A 25,207-nucleotide genomic window follows, 5' to 3' on the forward strand; every position below is an offset into this window, starting at 1 on the left:
TAAAACAAACTAAAACTACTCCAAAAAACGACTAAACTACCAGTAAAACTACTAAAGCTGCTACTATTAACACTACAAACTATTACTAAACTACTAACAAACTACCACTAAAACAACTACTAAAAAAACGACTAAACTACCTGTAAATCAACTACAAAAAACTTACTATCAAAACTATTAGTAAACTACTACAAAAACATTACTAAAACTACAATGAAAACTACTACCAAGACTACTACTAACCTACTACTAAAAACTACTAAACTACCAGTAAAACAACAACAAAAACTAGTACTTAAACAACAACTACTACCAATACTACTACTAAAACTATGACTAAATCTAATACAAAACTTATAACAAAAGCACTAAAACAACTACTATTAACACGACTGCGAAAACTATTACTATACTACTAAAGTAAAGTTTGACAGTGTATGTGTAAATAATCCAAACCTGTCGGCTGGAGACAGGTTTGAAGAAAGCGTTGGATTTGCAATAATCTGAAGTACAAAACTAAAGAAGAAAAAGCTTCTCACCGTTCAGCCAGTTGTGGTCGTACGCCTCGGTGCGGATGTAGTGCTGACTGCTGCCCTCTATGGTTGTTCTGAAGATTGCAGCGTTGGCTCCCATGAAGTCGACGGCGGTGCCTGCGTACAGTTCCCCATCTGAGGAACAAAGAACACCATATTCACATAAACGTCAACAAGACAACAACTGTGAACTTCTGTTTTCTACCACACGGAAACACAACTTTCACCTGTACGATCCACACTGGGCTAACTTATTTATTTTAATCTTTTATTGCCATAGCTGTTATTAATGTACTTTCATTTATTGTGGTTTTTTGTTTCTTGTACACACGCACACACACACACAAACACAGCCGGGAGCAAGACACAGGCCGGACTCTGTGTGTGTGTGTCTAACTGTCCTTTGTGAGGACATCTTTGCTTCTCACAACCTCACTACTTAAATGGATTTTTTGAAAGTTAAAACCTGGTTTTAGAGTAAGAATTGGCTTTATTTAGGGTTAAGTTAAGGGTAAGGGTTGGTTGTGATGGTTAAGGTTAAGAATGCTGCTGTTGTGTTGTGAGACTCACCGGTCAGTCTGGCAGTGAACGGCTCTCTGGGACTGAAGGGACATTTGCCTTGTCCTGACTCCACTGTGTGAGACAACATGAAGGATGGCCCCTAGAGTCAGACAGAGAGACAGACAGACAGAGAGCGAGAGAGAGACAGAGAGAGAGACACACACACACAGACAAACATGTTATGACTGATAAACAAAAGGTCAAAGTGTCCGTTGACCCTTTGTCCTCAATTGTTTTGATGAACTTCTTCTGGACCAAATCTCATGATTCTAAAGAAACAGTTCATAAAACCCAGAGCTGTCTGTCTGTCAGTTCATCCATCCATCCTTCTCCCCTTCCTTCTTTTCCTCCTTCTATTGATCATCCTTCACCCCTTCCCTCCTTCCTTCTATCCTTCTCCCCTTCCTTCTTTCCCTCCTTCTATTGATCATCCTTCACCCCTTCCCTCCTTCCTTCTCCAATTCCTTCCCTCCTTCCTTCCCACCATCAATCCTTCTCCCCTTCCTTCCTTCCTTGCTTCCTTCCATCTACAGGTAGAAGCTGAGCTGCTGTGTGTGAGCCAGTAGGAGGCGACAGAGAGTTCCAGTAAAAACCCAGTTATGAGAAAATAAAAGCATGAATTTCCTCCAGCTCAGAGTTTGATTGGTTTTATTTTGAAGGAGGATCAGTGATGAACTGAATGAATGGAATAATGATGTGTAACGATGAAAGTGTTTGTCACCTCTTTGCTGTTTCCTGTGTGCAGGTACGTGCACTGTGGATGAAACGCTCCGGTGCCGCAGGCGTAAACGTGCGTCTTGTTGAACGGCTGCAGCAGACGCACAAAGTTCGCACATTCACTCTGAAAACAAACCACAGCAAATTTAATGACTTTAATTACATTTAATTCCTTCATTTACTGTGGAACAGATATAAGTTTCCTTTTTGTAAGTTCATATTAATTTCAATTCATTTCCACATCGTATCACGACATTTCTTTCAAATTTTATTTTACAGTTTCATGAAATAAAAAACAGAATATGTTGCTCTTGTTGACCTTTGACACGACCGCTAATTAACTATTCATCTTTTTGTTTTTAAGTGATTATCAACATGTATGTTCAACTTCTGTCAATAAACATTCCTGATCAGAGTGACCTTCTGACCCCAGCAGACCTCTGATCAAAACGATTGATCACTGAACAACAACAAACGCTTACCTCGACACTTTTCCCCGCCAGCCTGCAGTGCTCCACATGTTCTCTGACTGCGGGCCAGTGAACCTGAAGGAGTGAAACACGTCCACTCAAGTTACTGATCGATTGATTGATTGATTGATTGATTGATTGATTGAGAAAGTGGCACACAGCAAAAAAATTACTTTAAAGCAACATGTAGAAAATCTTCATCGAAAGAGAAACTTAAGGAAGGAAGCTGAGCAACCACGTGTAAATAAGATCCAAAACATAGGTAAAGTTAGCCAAAACTTAGTTTCACTTAGCCAACACGTAGCTAAAGTTAGTCAATTCTTAGGTAAAGTTAGCCAAAACTTAGTTTCACTTAGCCAAAACGTAGCTAAAGTTAGCCAAAATGTCTGTAAAATAAGCCAAAACTTAGTTTAAATTAGCCCAAACCTGGTTTAGGTTAGCCAAAACAGGTAAAATAATGTACTTTAAAGCAAAATCTTCATAGAAAGAGAAACTTAAGGAAGGAAGTTGAGCAATGTAAATAAGAACAAAAACCTTAGTTGGCTAAAGTTAGCAAAAACAGTTGAATTAGCCAAAACTTAGCTAAAGTTAGCCAAACCAGGTAAATTAGCCTAAACTTGGTTTAAGTTAGCAAAAACTTAGCTAAAGTTAGTCAATTATTAGGTACAATTAGCCAAAACTTAGGTAAAAGTATGTACTTTACAGCAACATTTAGAAATTAAATTTAAATTTAAATCTTCACAGAAAGAGAAACTTAAGGAAGGAAGTTAAGCAATGACATGTACATATGAACCAAAACTTAGCTAAAGTTAGCCAAAACTTAGTTTAAGTTAGCCAAAACTTTGCTAAACTTAGCCAACAGGTAAAATAATGTACTTTCATAGAAAGAGAAATGTAAGCAAGGAATTAAGCAACGACATGTAAATAAGATCATGTAAAACAATGGATGTTAAATGAGTGCAGTGAGTTTGTCATTTTTGGCCCACAGGTCGACCACAGCTGTGTGTTTCAGTGACTCACCGCTCGTGCAGGCAGATCCAGGCTCTCAGGCCTCAGCAGGTAGATGTGGTCTTTACCACCGACCAGCAGCCAGCCCTGATCCTCGTCCAGCAGCAGAGTCTGGTATCCACCACCACTGACGTCCCCCATCCAGAAGATGGCAGAGCTGTTCCTGAGGTCTGAGAGGCAAAAGAAGAAGAAGAAGAAGAAGAAGCATCCAGATTTTATAAAAACAAGATAACTAAATGGATAGTTAAGGTTTTGCAAGTATTTTATAGTTAACGCATTTAACTAATACAAGTTTACAATATATAAAGAATGTGTTTTCCTCTTTATCTCACTGTTTGTAAATCACTCACTCTTCCACACCAAAGTCCATAGAGAAAATCAGTGATTTTAGCTTACAGTGACACAGGAGCTGCTGGTCTACTGCTGCCTCGTGTGGTCAGTTTGTGTCACTGAGGTACGTCTGAGGTAAATAACACTAATTTTAAACACTAATCGAAATTACAAATGTATACATTTGAACTCACTGATGGGGGCAGCAGGGGATCAATAACTCCTGTGTGTTATGATGTTAAAATGACTGATTTTTATAATGAGAGTTTGGTGTGTGTGTGTGTGTGTGTGGGGTGGTGACTTATGAAGTGACACAAACTTCAGTTTTTAATAGGTGCCTGAGTTTATGATTCCAAATACTGCAGTTGCCAGGATACGTTCAATGTTCACTGCCAAGTGGGAATTTTTTATTTAATAGTTTTAGATGAATTAGTTCAGCGAGGCGTTTATAGAGTAACTGAATCTGTAGGCTGGCCTCCAATAATATGTCACATGACTCCTTCTGTGGGGTCTCCATGATGCAAAAAAATTCTCTAAAATCACTCCTACACCTGAGATACTTTTACATTTTTTTTAAAGTGCAGCTGCAAATCAAACCAAATAAACAAATTAACCTTGAAATTCTCTGCGTGTAATTGTGCATCAGCTACGTTGACCTCACTCTGCTGCGGTTAATCACCTGATGAATGAGGGAAATTAACCATGAAACGCCTCCACACTGAGAGAGAGAGACCCACACTGCCGCTTCATCGAGTCTTTGAATGCAGCGCGGCACATTTTGTTTCACTTCAGCAGCGTTTAAAAAGAAATCAGTCACTGCTCGTCTGACAGCGACGCAGACAGACGACAGCAGAGGTTCTTTTGTGTTAACCAGCCGTGAAAAAAAGGCAGAGCTGAACAACAGGGACGACGACAAACGCACAACTGTCTTTAATCACTCTCAGAGCTGCTGTCAGCAAAACACTGATCTGTGTAAGGAAATACTGAGCTCTCAAAGTTCCACCTTTATGACCAACGTTGAAGTGGCATAAACAGACCAATCAAATTCAGCTATAAACATTTCACAGGACGCAGATTTGAATCAGTAGCGTCGCGTAGGGGGCACTATATGGCACTGCCCGGCAGAAACTGTCTAAAAGTGCAGATTTTAAAAGATCCACGTTGTTTTAAGGCGGTGAGAGGTGACTTAGTTACTTTCCAGGCCCTAAAAGTTAGCCAAAACTTAGCTAAAGTTAGCCAAAACCTCAGTAAAATGAGCCAAAACCTAGCTACAATTAGCCAAAACAGGAAAAACTAACCAAAACTCAGTTAAAGTTAGCCAAAACTTCGGTAAAATTAGCCAAAAACTTGGTTAAATTTGCCAAAACTGAGCTAAAGTTAGTCAATTCTTTGGCAAAATGAGCTAAAACTTAGCTTAAGTTAGCCCAAACAAATAAAATTAAACAAAATTTATTTTAGGATAGCCAAACTTCAGTAAAATGAACCAAAACTTGTTTTAGGATAGCCAAACTTCAGTAAAATTAGCCAAAACTTGTTTTAGGATAGCCAAACTTCAGTAAAATTAGCCCAAACTTGTTTTAGGATAGCCAAACTTTAGTAAAATTTGCCAAAACTTCAGTAAAATTAGCCAAAACGTCAGTAAAATTAGCCAAAACTTCAGTAAAACTTGCAAAAACCAAGACTGAAATAAAGAAAATCAGTGATTTTAGCTCACAGGGAGTTGTTGATCCTCTGCTGCTTCCATCACTATTCTGTGACTTTGGTGTTTGAAATCCTTTGTTCAGATTTACCTCAGTGACACAAAGTGACCACACGAGGCAGCAGTGGACCAGCAGTTCCTGTGTCCCCGTGAGCTGAAATGACTGATTTTCACACTGGTAACATATCATGGACTTAAATAGATGTTAGTGACTGAAATCTAACAACACCTGTCATATGCAGCGAGCCAGCAGGGGGCGTGCACACAGCGCTGATGTGTCTGAGCTACCCCTTTAACACCTGATCAGTCAAAGCTTCTACTGGGTCTGGATTTAATCCAGTTTTATGACTCCTGTCCCTCCAATCAAGGCCATGGCTGATGTTGATTGCATCTGATTGGTCGGGCTCTTGATCTGGATGAGTGCTGATTGGCTGAAGGCAGGAGGTCGTGACCTCTGCAGGTCTCAGTTCAGGTGTAGCTTTTTAGTTCTGCTTCAGTTCTTTGCGTGTGTGTGTCTGAGGTCAGAATCACAAAGGTCAGGAGGTCACTGAGGCCACCCAGTCAGTTTGAACTTATATAAAGCGTTACTGTTACACAGGGAAGAGGCGGGGGAGATGTGAGATGAGCTGTCAATCATCCTCATTTTAATCTGGACCGCGTCGAGATGCTGCAACTGACAACGGAAACCAGCTGACGTCACAACAGCGTAACCACTCAACAAAAGGCACGTACAACAACAACAACAACATCTGATAATTATGTTTTATCCACATTAGAGAGTGTTTTTGGGCTTAAAAATACAGTTTTGTGCCACTTTGTAAAGCACTCACTCTCCCACACCAAACCCCATAGAGAAAATCAGTGATTTTCACATCACACACACAGGAGTTGTTGATCCACTGCTGCCTCCATCACTAAATTCAAATGTCTAATTTTGTCATTTTGTCATTTGTAGTCCATCGTTCAGATTAACCTCAGTGACACAAAGTGACCACACGAGGCAGCAGCAGACCAGCAGCTCCCGTGTCCCTGCAGCTAAATCACTGATTTTCTCTATGGGGTTTGGTGTGGGAGAGTGAGGGAAACTTCAGTTTTCTGGAAGTAAAAGTTAAAAGTCACAACTCAGAGGGATTAAACAGATTATGTGGTTCTGTCTCTGGCCCTTTAAATGACTTTGGCTCATAAATTGTGGTTGAAGTCAGAACGAGGATGAAACAGCTGTAAAACACAGTTTTCCTCCTTAAAACAGTAAATCTTCACTTTAAGATCAGAGATCTTCATCTTCACAAAAGTTTTCAGTCTGTTTCTCATTTAATCCTGCTCGTGTGTGTGTGTGTGTGTGACACTGTGCTGAGATAATTGCAAACATTTGTTAAATATTTCAAACAGCAATGGATTCAACACCTGTAACACACACACACACACACACACACACACACAAGAGAGGGAGAGAGTGTGTGTGTGTGTGTGTGTGTGTGTGTGTATGTGTGTGTGTACTCCATCTAAAACTCCCATTAACATCAAAAATTGTTAGACGTTAACTTTGGATGAGAAAATGAAGCCAGTGAATTTATAATCTGACCAAATCCAACCTGTTTACTGTTGTGTCTGGATTATTGAGCACATGACTGATCAGATCGACACACACATGCACACACACACATGCGCGTGCACACATACACACACACGAGTGCAGTTGCCTGCAGTAGAACACGCTGCTGTGTTAGTCTGAGCTTTCATGCTTCATTAAAAAGTCAAATAAACAAGAGTTTTGGCTCCACACACACACACACACACACACACACACACACAGGGGATGTGTGTGTGTGTGTGTGTGTGTGTGTGTGTGTGTGTGCTGTCGCTGAGCAGATAAAACACACATCTGTGAGATAAGAGCTGACAGATTCCTCAGTCTTCTGCTCTGTGTCATATATTTGTGATAATCACTGCCCATCAAATACAACACACACGTGCACACACACACACACACACACACACACACACACACGCGCACACACACTGTGTCTGCCTGTCGGTCAAATTCTGCCATGCATGCGTGTGTGTGTGTGTGTGTGTGAGCTGTTTCTCACACCACACAGAAAACATCTGTTTCGATGCTGATCTCTGACAGAAAGATTTATTATTTAACACAGTTTTTAAATCAAACACAGTTTTTAAATCTAACACAGTTTTTAAATCAAACACAGTTTTTAAATCTAACAGTTTTTAAATCTAACACAGTTTTTAAATCAAACACAGTTTTTAAATCTAACAGTTTTTAAATCTAACACAGTTTTTAAATCTAACAGATTTTAAATCTAACAGATTTTTAAATCTAACACAGTTTTTAAATCAAACAGTTTTTAAATCTAACAGATTTTTAAATCTAACACAGATTTTAAATCTAACAGATTTTAAATGCTTGGACATTAAAGTCTTGGAGGAAATGACACAGAACCAAAATGGCGTCCGTCCCCTGACGTCGCCTGTGGCTCCGTGACACAAAACAAACATCGTCCTCCACCCAGGAAGTGTTCGGACTGCGGGGCCCGAAACCTGAGCAGTGCCACGCTGCACTTCAATCAGCCAAACTTTATTTACACGGCGCATTTCCACGACAAACCCGAGAAGCACGTGGACAGACGCAGCTACTGTTTCTCTGAATAACAAGACACGGAGACATAAACGACATACGCACAGACGCTAATCTGCGTTTATGTTTGTTCACGTATGATGGAAACAGATTTAAAGTTTTTTTGTGTTTTCTTAACACAGAGTCAGAAAAGTGACTACAAACTATCAGTGCTTTTGGTGTGAGGAGAGTGAGCGGTTTACAAACTCCAGTTTCCTGGTGAACAAAGACTGTGCTCGTGAAAAATAAAACCTTGTGTAAGCGATTTAACGTTCTCCCGCCGTCGTCTTCTTCCCACACATTTCCATCCCTCTGTTCTTTGTGGTTCATTGAAAAAAAAACCTCTACATTTCTCTCCACAGCCACCTCGTCCTTTCTTTCCCCTCATTATTACCTCACTCTCTCACCACTCTCCCTCCCTCCCTCCCTCCTTTTCTCTCTTCGTCTTCTTCTTCTCATCTCTGCCCTCGCGACGAGGACTCTCATTAAAGATGAAACCACAGACGAGAAAAGAAAAGATTCTTTCACAATCTAAAACTTCCGCTTTACAGTTCATTCAAGATTTCTGTACAATCTGAAACAGAAGGACCACACACACACACACAATGCATTCCCTTACCCTAACCTTAAATGTCCCTTAAATGTTGTGAGGACCAGACAAAATGTCCTCACTCTCTATGGTTTCCACTCTCTTTGGTCCTCACGCACACCCGTGCACACGCACACACACACACACACACACACACTCTGGTTAGGTCTCTGCAGGGACGTCTATTCATTCAGACAGACTGAACAAAGTCTTATCCCGAACCTTAACCATAGCCACAATCCAAATCCTGGTGCTACACTTTAACCAGTTCCTCATGAAATGAAGTTCTGCCCCACTAGGACCAGGTTTTGGTCTCTAGTAGGACTACTGTTGAGGACATTCATAGACGCAACGCATTCCCCTCGTCCCTTACCCTAACCTATAATGTTTGTCCGACTACAATCAAGCTAGTCTTAGTCGGACTAACATAACTGGAGAATGTGATTCATAGTCCAATTACTCCTGCATGTCTACGCTTAGTCGGACTGGAATCGGACTTTCTGCTCACGCACAAAAATGTCCTCCCCTGGTCTTTGACCCTGAAGTAGGAGACGACGTCTTTCTTCAAAAACACGACAACCACAAGAGACGCGTCCATTTAATGTGTGTCAACGATCGACATGAACAGCAGGAAACGTACGCAATCACAGCATCGTCCACTCTTTGTTATTCTGTGAAGTAAAGGTCAACGTGCACTAGCTTATAGAGCGATACAGCGTTAAAATCCCTGATTTTCTCTATGGACTTTGGTGCAGGGAGAGTGAGCGCTTTACAAACTTCAGTTTTCAGATGAAAAACGGCTAAAATAAAACCTTGTGTCAGCTTTTTAACATTCTCCAGCCGTCTTCTTCTTCCCAAAGAAGCAGCTCCCCCTTGTGGCTCATTAAAAACTGCATGTTGGTGAGTTAAAAATAAATGATGACATTTCCGATGATAAATCACGTTGAATGTGAGAAACGAGACGTACAAGAATCAATCTGCAGCTGCTTTTTTTTTTTTTTACATTCTTTCAAACACATCAAACAACCTGACACATGTTGGAATGCGGCCATTTCACACAACTCACTGCCAAGTCAAAGTGTCCCGGAGCTACATCTGCACTGAACACATGGAACTGACACTGATCTCCTCTGCTGTGGAAATGGCCCTTTAATCTGAACTGAATCACAGAGACGTAACAGAGGTCAGAAGTGAAAGTAGCGTCAGATTTGATGCATATTTTTTTCTTTTTATTCTTAGGTCACTTTAGAAATTAGGTTCTGCCTCGTTAGGACCAGGTTTTGGGCTCCATGAGGACTACTGGACCAGACAAGGTCAATCAGTTTATATTCATGTTAAAAGTCCGAGTTTAGTCAGACTAAGCAAATAAGTCAATTTTCTTATTGTCATGTTAACACGTTAGTCTGACTAAAATCGAGCTAGCCTTAGTCGGACTAACATACCCGGATAATGCGATTCAGTGATTTTAAAATTCAGTCTTTGACTTGGCAGTGAGTTCTGTGAAATGGCCGCATTCCAACATGTGTCAGGTTGTTTGATGTGTTTGAAAGAATGTAAAAAAAAAAAAAGCAGCTGCAGATTGATTCTTGTACGTCTCGTTTCTCACATTCAACGTGATTTACCATCGGAAATGTCATCATTTATTTTTAACTCACCAACATGCAGTTTTTGATGAGCCACAAGGGGGAGCTGCTTCTTTGGGAAGAAGAAGACGGCTGGAGAACGTTAAAAAGCTGACACAAGGTTTTATTTTAGCCTCTTTTCATCTGAAAACTGAAGTTTGTAAAGCGCTCACTCTCCCTGCACCAAAGTCCATAGTGAAAATCAGTGATTTTAACATCACAGCACACAGGAGCTGTTGATCCACTGCTGCCTCATCACTAAGTTCTAATAAGTTCTTTTGTAATTTTCGGCATTTGAAATCCTTCGTTCAGATTTACCTCAGTGACACAAAGTGACCACACGAGGCAGCAGAGGACCAGCAGCTCCTGTGTCACCGCCAGCTAAAACCGCTGATTTTCTCTATGGACTCTGGTGCAGAGAAGTGAAGCGTAACCATTTGATATGACAGACTGGTTTCCATGACTTCAGAAGACATTACATTGACTTACATTCATAATGTCCGGAGATTTACTCTAACCTTTACCATAACTAGTACTGACCTAATCCTAATCCTAATCCTAACCCTGACTTTAACCTTAAACTAATCCTGACCACAGCTTAACTATAAAGCATGTCTTCAACTTAAAATGTAATAATTTACATTTACACAATACCAGGTGTACACGCACACGCACACACACACACACACACACACACCACACACACACAGTGACTGTGTAAACAGATGTAGGTCCCCACAACGGAGGTTGAGGTCGTGTCACAGAGTGTTTGGTAAATACCAGAGTGAGGTGTCAGGGTAAATCAAGCAGAACTCTGTGTGTGTGTGTGTGTGCGTGTGTGTGTGTGTGTGCGTGTGTGTGCGTGTGTGTTATCAGTACATGTAACTCATCAAGTAAGAGCATCTTTAATCAGCTGTTATCTGTAACCACTGACTCTTATCTGGTAACGAGTTAAAGATCGAGGGCGCGCACACACGCGCGCACACACGCACACACACACACACTCTCTCTGTTTTATCTCAGGTGTGTGACAGCTTCATTAACCTCAGGAAACCTTCCTCCCTCCTCCTCTTCCTCCCTCCCCCCACCCATCCTTCCTTCCATCCTTTCCTTCCTTGTGGCCTGATCTTCTTTCCTTTCCTCACCTCTTTCAATTGAACCTTAAAATCACATCCTTTCTTTCAGGAGCTGTCCTCTTGTCTCCTTTCCTCCTTACTTTCCCTTTTCACCTTGATTTCCTTTTTTTAATTGACTTATTCCTTCCTCACTCCATCATCCTTCCGTCCTTCCAGTGATCTTCTTAAATCCATCCACCCATTTTCCCTCAGTGCTGTCTTCTCGTCTCCTTTACTTTCTTGTTTTTCCTTTTGCTTCCCCCCTTCCGTTCATCCTTCTTTCCTTTCCTCGCCATATTTTAATGGTACTTTAAAAATTCAACCTTCTCTTTAGTCTTGTCCTCTCCTCTCATTTTCCTTCTGCTTTCTGTCATCTCGTCTTCTCTAAATCTACTTACTACCTTCTCGGCAGGGGCGTCAAAGGTCAAGGTTCGACGCATGACATCACAGCGTGACAAGCAACACACACACACACACACACACACACACACACACAGTTCTGTGGAAAATAAATTGGTTTTGACAGATTCCCTCCGTGTGTGTGTGTGTGTGTGTGTGAGAGAGTTCTCATATCCGATCCCTCTTTAGGACCTTGACCTTGTCAGGACCAGTACTCCTCATGGAGACCAAAACCTGGTCCTAATGAGGCAGCAACTTCATTTCTATAAGATGTGAATTCTCTAACTGGTTATGGTTAAGGTTAGTAATGAAGCTTGGTTTAGTCTGTCCAAATGAACAGAAGTCAATATTTGGATTTTGGAGGACCTGGTTTAATAAGGGTTAGAATTAGGTTAAGGTAAGGGATTAGGGAATGCATTATGTCTCTAAGTGTCCACACAAAGAATGCAAAACCAGTATGTGTGTGTGTGTGTGTGTTCAGCTGTCAAAATCATAATTGGATGTTTGTATGTACATTATTATGCCAGTTCATATCTGTCTGAGGAACCAGCTATCAAAATAAAGGTGTGTGCGTGTGCGTGTGTGTGAGTGCGTGTGTGTGTGTGTGTGTTCCCATCCCGCAGCTCTGTGTGAGGTCAGTGTGTTTTCGTTGGATTGTTTCCACATGAGCGTCAGAAAACTCGCAGCAGGAGAAAACTTCTTGTCAAACACACACACACACGTGCACGCAAACTCACCCACACACACACACATCCAAACAGCAGGCACCCTCCTGTGTTGACTGACGCCTGGCGTTGGTTTCATTCGCCTTGAGCACCAGGTGGGTGGAGCTTTGCCACAATATGTCAAAAAGGATTTGACAGGTGATATTTAAGTGAAGTGATTGATTCTGTTAATCTGCGAGTGACGCAGTGAACGAACCTGCAGTGAGCTGTGGTTTTCACCCGTTCACTTTGATCTCCAGCACACGTTATTGCTGTTAAAATGTAACATATTCATTCAAAATTGATCTGAAAAAAATCTGGGTTTAAAATGTACAGCCTTGTAGCTCATCAGATCATCTGAAGTGATGATTGCATGGTCCAGCAGAGGGCGCTGTGAGGGCAGCTTGGCCTTTAGATCCACTTCAAGTCCATCAGAAATAAATAAGACAAAGACAGCGATGTTTTGTGGACACAAAGTGAAGCGTCCTGAGTGGACAATCTCGGCACTAAAGCGGCGAGTGTAAGTATTTCTGTTCGATGTTGAATTATGTTTTTTATCATGTGATGTTTTTTCCAGTTTGATTTTTCACACACACAGTTGTTCAGGTTAAAGGTTGTGAGTCTGATTCCTGCTCAGGTCACATGGGTCAACACTGACGCACACATGCTCTCCTGTGTATGTATGTGTGTGTGTGTGTGTGCGTGTGATCTTGCATTTGTTGCCTCTTTAGGACATTTTTTCTGTCATAAACACTGACCAGTAGTCCTCATGGAGAACCTGGTCCTACAGAGAGACATAACCTCATTTCTAGGACTAAGATTTGAAATTGTGGTTAGGTTAAGGTCAGGGTTAGTGAAGTTTGTTTAGTCTGTCCAAATGAATGGAAGTCAGTGTGTGTGTGCGTATGTGTGTGTGTTTGTTGCTCTGTAACTCCTGTCTGAGTCTCCACCAAATAAAACTTTATTAGCCTCACTACTGTTAACGCTGCAGCAACAAGCGCAGCACGACATCATGAACTACAGTCTGACTTCATTAACACACACACACACACACACACATTGTAAAACAGTAGCGACTCCAACATAACAGATAATGTCATTAAATGGCAACCAAAAACGAAGCAGTCCTTTAACTAAAATATAAATGCAGATTTATATGACCAAATTTTTGAATTAATTCGGTTAAATCACAAAATTCCAACTTAATCTCAGAATTCTGACCTTAATCTGAGATATATGATGATAAATTGTTGGTTTCCACATGTGGTCCTAATCCGCTTCCATAGTTTAAAGGCTGTTGTTAATGTTCATATTTCATATTCATGTTCTTTTTTTGCTGTGTTTTGTTCTGTTCTTGCACAGGAAACAATAAAGTTTATTTGATTTGATTGATTATGTTTTAATTGATCCGGCCCACAACAGTATCCATTTAAGAGTAAAACTCTTCCCTTTATGGTGTCCGTCCATTCATTCATTCATCCACTCAGTAAGTCTGCTCCAGTGATCTGAAGTTACAGGACACGTAAGAGACATGTTAGTGTGAGACAGCAGTGATCTAATAAACTTGGACATAAATTGTCCTCATGAGCTGCAGATGGTTTAAATGATTTCCTTCCATTAAGATAATTGGGCTTGTTTTAAAAGTTTATAGGTTCAGTCGTCAACACTTTTCTTTATTTCTTCCCGCTGCTCTCACGTAAACAAAAACATCTGTTCCTAAAAGGACGTTTTCCAACAGTTACACCACACATCGCACCCCGTGAACGTCTCTACCTCAAACAGCCAAGTGAAGAACAACAAGAAAATCTTTGTGAGACGGAGGACGACAGAGACGAGACCGTTCCTACCGTCATGTGACAGCTGCAGGCGTGGCCACGTCTGGCTTGGGGATTTGGCGTCTGGAGTGAGATTGGAGTTCACAGGTGTCAGCCACAGCAGTGGGAGGAGCCACAACATCAGGATTTGGAGAGACCCCGCCCCTCCGGTCATGACTCCTCCTGCCGTCTGAGGGTGTGTCATCGCTGATCGGTCGCCGCTGATGTGGAGAGAAAGAGGGAGCGGTCGGACAGACGGACAGACCGGTCACATCACACTGGGCCACAGCTGATTGGAGGAAAAAACAGGAAAATTAGAGATGCAAGAATTTCCGAGTTCCTAGACAGATGTTTCAAATGGAACAGATTTCCAACTCGGAAAGTCAAAGCAACCTAAAGAACCCTGACATAGGATTAATGTGAGGGTTAAGGGTTAACTGGTTATGGTTAAGGTTAGAGAATGCATGTCTTTTCGGATGAGTCGGATGACGGGACTAGAGTTAGAGGTTGGTTAAATTAGTTATCAACCAGAGCTTATCAGTGATTTTGGTCCCGTCTGAATGTGGCGTGTCAGTAATGATTACCAGGAGATCACGGGAACATTTATCTGGGGTACAAAGGTCCAGAAAAATTACCCCAGCTAATTCTGATCCTGTGTGAATAGATCTAGATGATCTGAAGGACATCTGCAAGACATGTGCAGAACTCTGCATAAATCTATAAATATCTATAGGACAACTACAGAACATCTACAAAACACCTGAAGAACAACTACAGAACATCTACAAGACACCTGAAGGACATCTACAGGACATCAACAAGACACCTGAAGGACATCTACAGAACATCTACAAGACACCTGAAGGACAACTACAGAACATCTACAAGACACATGAAGGACAACTACAGAACATCTACAAGACACATGAAGGACATCTACAGGACTTCTACAAGACACCTGAAGGACATCTGCAGAACATCTATAGGACAACTACATAACATCTACAAGACACCAGAAGGACATCAACAGAACATCTAACACACCTGAAGGACAACTACAGAACATCTACAAGACACCTGAAGGACATCTACAGGACATCTACAAGACACCTGAAGGACATCTACAGGACATCAACAAGACACCTGAAGGACATCTACAGAACATCTACAAGACACCTGAAGGACAACTACAGAACATCTACAAGACACATGAAGGACATCTACAGGACTTCTACAAGACACCTGAAGGACATCTGCAGAACATCTATAGGACAACATAACATCTACAAGACACCAGAAGGACATCAACAGAACATCTACAACACACATGAAGGACATCTACAGGACTTCTACAAGACACCTGAAGGACATCTACAGAACATCTATAGGACAACTACAGAACATCTACAAGACACCTGAAGGACATCTGCAGAACAACTACAGAACATCTACAAGACACCTGAAGGACAACTACAGAACATCTACAAGACACATGAAGGACATCTACAGGACTTCTACAAGACACCTGAAGGACATCTACAGAACATCTATAGGACAACTACAGAACATCTATAGGACAACTACAGTACATCTACAAGACACCTGAAGGACATCTGCAGAACATCTATAGGACAACTACAGATCATCTACAAGACACCTGAAGGACATCTACAGAATATCTACAAGACACCTGAAGGACAAGTACAGGTCATCTATAGGAAACCTGAAGGACATCAACAAGACATCTACAGAACATGTATAGGACATCTGCAAAGGTCAAACATCTACAAGCCATCTTAAGGATATCTACAGGACAACTAAAAGACAGTGAAAGAACATTTGTAGGACACCTGAAAGATACTTAAAAGACAACTTAAGAAAATCTAAAAAAAAAAAGTGCTATGATGAATGTCCTCACTTAGAGGCTGTACAAGAATGTGTGTGTGTGTTTCCTGTGTCTGTCGGTTTAGATTCAGATTTAAACACAAAGTGGGACAATGTCCAAAAGACACAAATAACACACATGTGCTATAAACCTGAACCACACACACACACATACATCCGATGAGTATACAGGAAGAGACAGTTTGTCCCTCGTCTGTCTCCATGTCGACAAGTCTGATGTGGTTTCCTCGAGTCGACTGTGGCGGCGAGAGACACGAGACACTGTCAAACGTCTGTTTTGTTTTCAGATGATGACTCAGCACATATTTGCTCGGGAGTGGCCGCGGTTTGTTGTTTTACCATGAAAGGAAGACAACAGCGTCTCTTCTGTCTTTTGACGAGACAGATTTACCGATGTTTGTCCAAACCTCCTCATCTTCATCGTCCTCATTTTCTATGACACCCTGTAATCGTGTCTTCATTAAAAAACTTATTTGTTTTGTTTTGTTTTGACTTTTGTTTCCACACTTTCAGGAAATAACAAATCAGTCTGTCATTCACCAGGTTACGCTTTTAACTTGAAAAGCTTTTTATCCCCCAGGCAACCAATTATGGGCTTTAAGCAGCAGGATATTAAAGTCTGTGATTATGCTGAGTCATCCACTGTTGTCTTTTTAGGACACACTAAAGTAAAAACAAACAGACAAATGGATTAATGACAGTGATCAATTAAATGGGTGTTCCATTTGTAGTCTGGGAAAACTGGGAATTTCCTACTAGAGGAACTATGAGTCTGTCTAAAGGACATCTACAGGACAACTAAAGGACATCTAAGGGACCACTAAAGGACATCTACAAGACCACTAAAGTACATCTATAGGACCACTAAAGGACAACTAAAGGACATCTACAAGACCACTAAAGTACATCTACAGGACATCTATAGGGAAATTAAGGGACATCTACAGGACAACTAAAGGACATCTAAGAGACAACTAAAGGACATCTACAGGACAACTAAAGGACATCTACAGGACAATTAAAGGACATCCACAGGGCAACTACAGGACAACTAAAGGACATCTACAGGAACCACTAAAGGACATCTACAGGACAATTAAAGGATATCTACAGGACATCTACACAACATCTAAGTCTGTCTGTGGTGTCCATCCACACTAAAATTGGACCTCACAGTTTTCAAAATAAAAGTCTAAATTCCACACTAAACCACAATACCTCATTTTTTTCAAAATAAAGGTCTCAGTGTCCGTATGTCCACACAGCTTTATTAACATTTTTTTCCAGACAGAAGGTCAGAGGTGAACAATATTGTTGAGGAAAACTGTTCCCACAATTATCAGCTCCAACAGCTCTTTGTTTTCTCTTCCTGTTGCTCCGTGGGTAGGGGGGGGTGGAGCTTAACAATAAAGAAATGAGAGTTCAGCCTCAAAAGCTTTCACTCATTTCAAACTACATGTTTTTTTTGGTTTATTTTCAGTCAGAAATCAGATGAAAACTTGATTTCCAGTTGTTTTATTTAAAGCTGCAGAGTGAGACATCAAGCGTCACACTGACCTTTTGACCTTCAGCGTCCAGAAACTGAGCATGCCGACACGTCAGCTCTTTGTCCGCAGCTTCTGACGCCGTTCAGGGGAAATGATTTGTTTAAATAAAACATTAAGAATAGAAAAGTCAAATAAAAGAAATGTGGTTTGTTTACACGGCGTCACCCAACTTCCTCTTCTGGTCCTGTCATAACGACAGCCACCACTAGAGGTCACCTGACAGGAAACACAGCTATGAGTCCGTCTGTGGCGTCCATCCACACTGAAATACAACCTCACGGTCTTCAAAATAAAACTCAAGATAAAAGGCTCAGTGTCTGTTTGCACAACCTTGCAATTTTCAAAATAAAATCCTCACTTCCACACTAAAAGAAGGACCATGTAGTTTTCAAAATAATCTCCTCAGTTTGTCTTCATCTACACTAAAACACTACCCGCCGGTTTTCAAAGTAATAGTCACAGTTTGTCCACACCTAAACACAACAATGCAGTTTTCAAAATAAAAGGTGCAATTCCACACTCAACTACAACCCTAACCCTTTTCAAAATAAAAGTGTCAGCGCCTGTGTGTCCACACTAAATCAAGACCACGTAGTTTTCAAAATAAAAGCCTCAGGTTCTCTTTATCTACAGTAAAACACTACTGTGGTTTGGGAGTTTCTGTTCACAGTAGTCCACAGTTTTCAGAATAAGAAAGTTTCTCAGTTTCTCTTTCTTCACAACTTAACACAACTTAATTTCTTTTAAGACACACTGAACTACAAGGTATAAAAAAAAAAGAAAAAAAAGTTTTTCACATTAAAAGCCAGACAAAACTGACTTTGGCGATCAGAGACGAGTGGATTCATGGAGATGAACTCTGATTTGTTTGTTATCGTCGTCAGTGAAGTGAGAACCTGCTGCTTTGATGAGACTGAACTCACTTTTGACCTTCCTTACATAAAAAAAAAACCAGGCGCCCCTGAATGCCTCAGATGCCTTCATTGACCTCGAGGATCCGTGGAGAATAACTGCTAAAGGGCTTCCTTCACTCCCGGTCGAGGGATTAAACTGTTTTATTGTGTTTGGAGGAGGACGAGGTGAAAATGAGGGTGAAAACTGAAAAATCTCATTTTAACTGCCCGCTTGATTTATCCACGCTCACAACGACCCGATTCCATTAACCCCACATATTCTTATTTATCGCTTCACGTCCTGGCACTTCCTCCCTTCTTTAATCCTCCTGCTGCTGATTTTCTTTCTTTTTTATTTCTCTGATACGATGATGTTTCGGTGTCCGTCATCGGCCGCGAGGAGGCGACAGCTTTACAGCCTCCCTCTCTGCCAGCGCTCTAATCCCCTCCGTGATTTAATAACTCCACTCCCCCTCCCCACTGATCCCCCGTGTCGTCTTATTACGTCAACATTAAATTGAGTTAATGTCTCCCTCTGCTTTCTTACATCTTAAATCCACTGTAGGCCTTTCTCTCTTTTCATGTATCGCACTATTTCTTTGGGAGAATCCATAACTGTAATTACAAACACACACACACACACACACACAAATATTTGTAATGATCTAAAAATATGTGGTTTTAAAAACATGACATTCAGGTCAGTAAAAAAAACCACTCCTGCAGTAAATGACTAAAACGCAGCCACACATTTTGTCTTTCAAATTAAAGGTCTCGCTGTCTGTATGTCCACACTTAAAGACAACCCTGCATTTTTCAAAATAAAAGCATCAGTTCAACAGCAACTATATCTCTAGTGCCTTACTAGATTCTTCTGTTTTGTTGGATTTTTTTTGCTTATATTCTGCTTTATGTACAAATATAAAAAACATTTTTGACCCAGATTCACAAAAAATGAATATATAAAGAAATAATGAATATATAAATGTACATAAGATGTATTTTCTTTTTTAAATCAGTCAAGTTATATGGATTTAGTTGTATTTATTCACTTTTATTTCTATAGTTCCAAATGGTAAAATGAACATCAACACAAATTTGGGGCCCATTTCTGATAAAATTTCATCTTCTACCGCTTTATCCTCCACGAGAGTTGCTCTCTTTGTACGATCTTTGATTTTTTCTTTAATCATGCAGCTGTTTACGATTTAGCTGGATTCTTTTTTCCACCTTCACTTTTATGTTTTATCAGAAAAAAAGAATCACAGCTGTTGAATGTTGAAATCGATGCTGTATTATTTATGGAACCTGTCTCTGCCAATGTTTTACCAGTGATGTTACATCAGAAATGTCATGTGTTCACAGTACAGCACAGAGCAGCTGTAGAAACGTCCTTTTGTTTAAGTCAATAATAAAAGCAGGTGATTTGATTTATTGTCACAGAATTCCACAAGCACAATGGAAAAAGATCATTTGTCTGAGATTTTGGACAGATATAGAAATACTCTGTCGATCATGCACTGAAATAAACTCAGTCTAAACACTTGAAAATGACTGGAGTCACAATAACTGTTAAAAGTCATTGTGAACTGTCAGCAGCAGCTGAGACTTTAACAAAACTCCTAAATCTCTGTTTATTTCAAAGGGGTTTAGTCAACGAGGGAGAGGGCACTGCTTTTATTGAGGAGTTGATTCACATGTGGCCACAGGGGATCAACTATTGCATCAAACATGAAAAATGAGCTGGACAAACAACATGCCGAGATCGTTGCGTTTCAGCTTCCTCCTCCTCGCTGACTCTGCTCGGCGTTGAGAAAGAGTCGATGTCACAGATTCTCCACAGGAGGGAAAAACAAGATTCTTGAACGTGGCACAACAACTTGAACGATGGTGAAATAGTCCAACGTTTTTATGCGTTCTGAAGACGTCACAAGAGAAACTGACACGTCTAAAATCTTGTATGGTTAAAGCTGACGTACGCAAGGTTTTGAATGTGAAGAAAATGTCGGCAGGCAGAAATCCCGCGCTCATGATGGCGCAAGTAAAGTGAGACGACTTTGACTGAAAACACAAAGTAGTGTGAATGAAAAGTTCCAGAAGTGAACTCTGCTGCTCAAAAAACCTGGTCGTTCAGCAGTTTGAGGGTTTAATGTGCCGTTCCTTTTGTAGTCGCAACAGAAACTGCTAGCATAAACACAAACTCAGTGTAAAGACAGAAACTGAGAGTGTAAAGACAGAAACTGAGAGGTAAAGACTGAAACTAAAGACTGAAACTGATCTAGCGTTGAGCTGAGGCATGTAAAGACAGAAACTGAGGATCGCAGAAACTGAGAGGTAAAGAAGAATCTGAGAGAACTGAGAGCTGATAAGACAGAAACTGGAGAGGTAAAGACAGAAACTGAGCAGAAGACTGAAACTGAGAGGTGAGAAAGAAAGAAAACAGAGGTAAAGACTGAGAAGGTAAAGACTGAAACCGTGAAAACCACTGAGGAGGTAAAGACTGAGTAGCCTGTAAAGACAGAAACAGAGGTAAAGACTGAAACTGAGAGGTAAAGACAGAAACTGAAAGAAAGGAACTGAGAGCGTAAAGACAACTGAAGAGAGCGAAGACAGAAACTGTAAAGAGAGACAGAAACTGAGAGGTAAAGACAGAAAGAGGGGCTGAGAGGTAAAGACAGAAACTGAGAGGTAAAGACTGAGAAGAAACTGAGAGGTAAAAGACTGAGTGTAAACAGAAACTGAGAGACAGAGCTGAGAGGAGCCGTGAAAGAGAAACAGAGGTAAAGACTGAAACTGAGAGCGTAAAGACAGAAACTGAGGCGACAGAAACTGAGAGGAAGACAGAAGACAGAAACTGAGAGAGGTAAAGACAGAAGAGGTAAAGACAGAAACTGAGAGGTAAAACTGAGAAAGACAGAAACTGAAAGATGTGAGGAAAAGACAGAAACTGAGAGGTAAAGACAGAAACTGAGGAGAAAGACAGAAACTGAGAAAGACACTGAAACTGAGAGGTAAAGGCTGAAACTGAGAGTAAAGACTGAAACTGAGAGGTAAAGACAGAAACAAGAGGTAAAGACTGAAACAGAGGTGAGAGCGAGAGAGAAACTGAGAAAGCAGAAACTGAGAGGTAAAAGAAACTGAGGTGAAGACTGAGGGAAAGACAGAGAACTGAAACTGAGGGTAACTGAAGACAGAAACAGGAAGAAACTGACAACTGAGAGAAGACAGAAACTGTTGAGAGCAAGACAGAAACTGAGAGGTAAAAGACAGAGAGAAGACAGAAACTGCAGAAACTGAGGGTAAAGACAGAAACTGAGAGAAAGAAGAAACAGAAAAGACAAAACTGAGCTGACAGATGATTGAGGCTGAGAGGGGTGAAGAGGAGAGCAGAAGTAAAGACAGAAACTGAGAGACAGAAACTGAGAGCGTAAAGACAGAAACTGAAAGGTAAAGACAGAAACAGAGGTAAAGACAGAAACTGTTGGGACAGATGGACATAAAATGGACGACAATAGAGTATAAATGAGCTTTAACGCTGTTTGACACCAGAGAAGAAGAACAGATGAAACAGAGTCAAGAGGTCGAGGGTCAAAATCAACATGACGTCATTCCACAGTCGACCGGGCGACATGAGAAGGAATCGTAGAAAAACACGATGAATTAGGACATCAGACTCATTTGGTTCTCCAAACCAAAGACTCTTCCAGGACGAGTGTTTTTACAGCGGGACGACCACGAGCGAGAGTCAAGACAAACAAACGCTGCTGTGGGAACTGAGCTGCAGCGTGCAGGGCATTCTGGGAAGAGGAAACCATCTCTGTCCGTCTGTGTCTGATCACGGCTGCTCACGCTCTGTTATCTGCGCGAGGCCTCGAGGAAATATTCCCCCCGCTCTCTCTGGAGAGTTCTGGGAAGAGGAAAAGAGCCGACGTCATCCATTTCCAGATGGCGGCACCAGGAAAAGAGAAGAATGGGAAAAACGGGCCCCAAAGATTCTGACACAAACACCTGCAGCTGGTTACTTGTCTCACAAACAGGCCACAAGTCATTTTCACCTTTACTTCTAAATGTGGAAACAGGAGTTTGAGCTTTCATGTCCATCATTTCATGTTTAAGAGCTTTAAAAAGACCACTGTGATTCAATTTAAGAGCTTAAATTCACAACGTATGAACCCGCTTAGCATCTTAGTAGCAGAGCTATCAATATGCAGGACAATCGTCTTGTCAGTCCTTAATCCGTGACATGTTTCCGTGGAAACGCAACTGAATGCTCAAACTAAAATGATGATCTGTGATCAGTCAATTTACAGTGTTCTGGACTACAAGATCATTTTTCCACTAAATTTTTTTTGCTCTAAATTTATGTCTTTACACTCTAAGTTTCAGTTTTTACGCTCTTTTTCAGTTTTTACACTCTAAGTTTCAGCTTTTACGCTTTGTTTCAGTTTTTACACTCTAAGTTTCAGTTTTTACACACTAAGTTTAAATTTTTACACTCTAAGTTTCAGTTTTCACACACTAAGTTTCAATTTTTACACTCTGTTTCAGTTTTTACGCTCTGTTTAAGTTTTTTCACTCTAAGTTTCAGTTTTTACAAAGTTTCAGTTTTTACACTCTGTTTAGTTTTAAGCTTGTTACGTTTTACACTCTGGTTTCGGTTTTACACTGTTTTTTATACTAAGTTTCAGTTTTACTCTGTTTTACACTCTGTTTCAGTTTTTACGCACTCTGGTTTTACTTTTACACTCTAAGTTTCAGTTTTTTTACACTAAGTTGCAGGCTCTGTTTTTTCAGCTGTTTCAGTTTTACACTGTTTGAGTTTTACGCTCTGAGTTTGGTTTTTTACTCTGTTTCGATTTTATACTCTAAGTTTCAGTTTTTACACTCTGTTTCAGTTTTACTCTAAGTTTTAGTTTTAGCTTTCTTTTTCTAAGTTTTTTCAGCCACTCTAAGTTTCAATTTTACACCTTTTCTTTTTCAGTTTTTACACTCTGTTTCAGTTTTTCAAAGTTTTTTTTACGCCTGTTTCATTTTCAAGTTTTTTTTTTGTCTGTTTTTTACACTTAAGTTTCAGCTTTTACGCTCTCTTTCACTCTGTTTCAGCTTTTACGTTTCAAAGTTTCAATTTGCACTTTTCAGTTTTACATTTACAGTTTTACACTGCAGTTTTATGTTTTCTTTCAGCTTTTACACTCTGTTTCAGTTTTCACTCTAAGTTTCAGTTTTACAGTTTCTTTTTACACTCTTTTCAGTTTTTCGTTTCAGTTTTTTAAGTTTCAGTTTTTACGCTCTGTTTCAGTTTTTACACTAGGTTTCAGTTTTTACACTCTAAGTTTCAGTTTTTACGCCCTGTTTCAGTTTTTACATTCTAATTTACCATTTTTATGCTATTTAAATGAAGTCTGATTGATTGATAAGAAAATTAATAATAACATCAACAACAACAGAAAAACAGCACAAGCTGCATATTACAGCTTTAACTGCACAGATATGAGCTGAGTTCAACAAGAACAAACTGTAAAACAATGTTTAATCAGAAAGAACACGATATTCAGATTATCACGTCAGGAACACGGTGAACTGATAATCCAGAGTGTCTGCACAGTTTCTGTCACAGCAAACACTGAAACAAATAACAGAATTCCTGAGGTTAGAAAAGATGAACTCATCATATGGTGGTGAACATATTTGTGAGGAGTTATTGCAGCTGGTGTTTCTCATCGTGTCTGACGATGATTAACAGTAGAATTATGAGAGAGACTTTGTGGTTTGATGTGATATTAAAGCGCTCATTTGTTTTGCTAGTTTTTTATGGGAGAGGATTATGGAAAATTTACGCAGCCCCTAAAGGGACATCGAAAAAAAAAAAAAAGCAATGTTTCTGGTGAGCACAAGAAACGTAAAGTTTGAAAATAAAAAGAGAAGCTTTCAGATTAGAGTCAAAATTCGGAGAAAAAATGTCAGAACTCTGGCATGTTTTTACTTTAATCCCTGGGGAAAAAACCTCAGAGATTTAAGTAAGAATTCTGTCCTTTTTTCTCGAGATTAAAGTCAGAATTCTGTCTTTTATTCTCAGAGAATAAAGTTGGAATTCTGCTTTTTTTTTCTTAGAGTTTAAAAGTCTGGCTTTTCTTTTCCCTGAGATTAAAGTCAGAATTCTGCTTTTTGTCAGCGATTAAAGTCAGAATTTGTGAACCTGGGTCTTTTGAGTGCTGACCTCTATATGAAGCATCAGGACCTTATGAAGGCAGCGCTGTAACTCTGCAGTGAGCGATCGACGACAGTAAGTGAGCGCTGACAAACTGCAAAAACACACGGGTCCATATGTCGAGTCGACGCTCGTAACAACCTGACATTCCACTCAGTCTGTCGGGAGCAGTGAAAAAAAAAGAAACACGTAGATTTACACGAGAGACGAGAGACGCTCAGTGAAGACGTGTTTTATTCGTCTTCACGTCGACTTCTACGAGCTGCGAGGGTTCTGGAATGTTCAGGGTGCGGCAGGTGTTCAACAACAGAGGGGAGAAAATAACAACACTTATATTTTATATATATATACATAAAGTATATATGTATATACACACACATATATACACATATGTGTGTGTATATATGCGAGAGAACCCACGCACACGGGGAGAACATGCAAACTCCATGCAGAAAGGAGTG

The 25,207-nt window shown here is 40.4% G+C and overlaps 1 protein-coding gene across 2 annotated transcripts in view; it reads right to left on the minus strand.

Moving 5' to 3' along the window:
• si:dkey-49n23.1 (semaphorin-3D) overlaps window positions 1–25,207 on the minus strand; it is a 45,052-nt gene that overhangs the window by 11,125 nt on the left and 8,720 nt on the right. For both annotated transcript variants that reach the window (XM_044024423.1, XM_044024422.1), the window contains exons 2-7: window positions 14,227–14,482; window positions 3,302–3,459; window positions 2,294–2,356; window positions 1,816–1,935; window positions 1,104–1,194; window positions 540–668 (exon numbers count right to left, since the gene is read on the minus strand). In XM_044024423.1, coding sequence (XP_043880358.1) covers window positions 540–668; window positions 1,104–1,194; window positions 1,816–1,935; window positions 2,294–2,356; window positions 3,302–3,459; window positions 14,227–14,398 — 733 coding nt within the window. In that variant the 5' untranslated portion in view covers window positions 14,399–14,482. The remainder of the gene's footprint in view (window positions 1–539; window positions 669–1,103; window positions 1,195–1,815; window positions 1,936–2,293; window positions 2,357–3,301; window positions 3,460–14,226; window positions 14,483–25,207) is intronic.

The sequence above is a fragment of the Solea senegalensis genome, linkage group LG4, assembly GCF_019176455.1.
Source record: "Solea senegalensis isolate Sse05_10M linkage group LG4, IFAPA_SoseM_1, whole genome shotgun sequence".
Taxonomy (NCBI): Eukaryota; Metazoa; Chordata; class Actinopteri; order Pleuronectiformes; family Soleidae; genus Solea; species Solea senegalensis.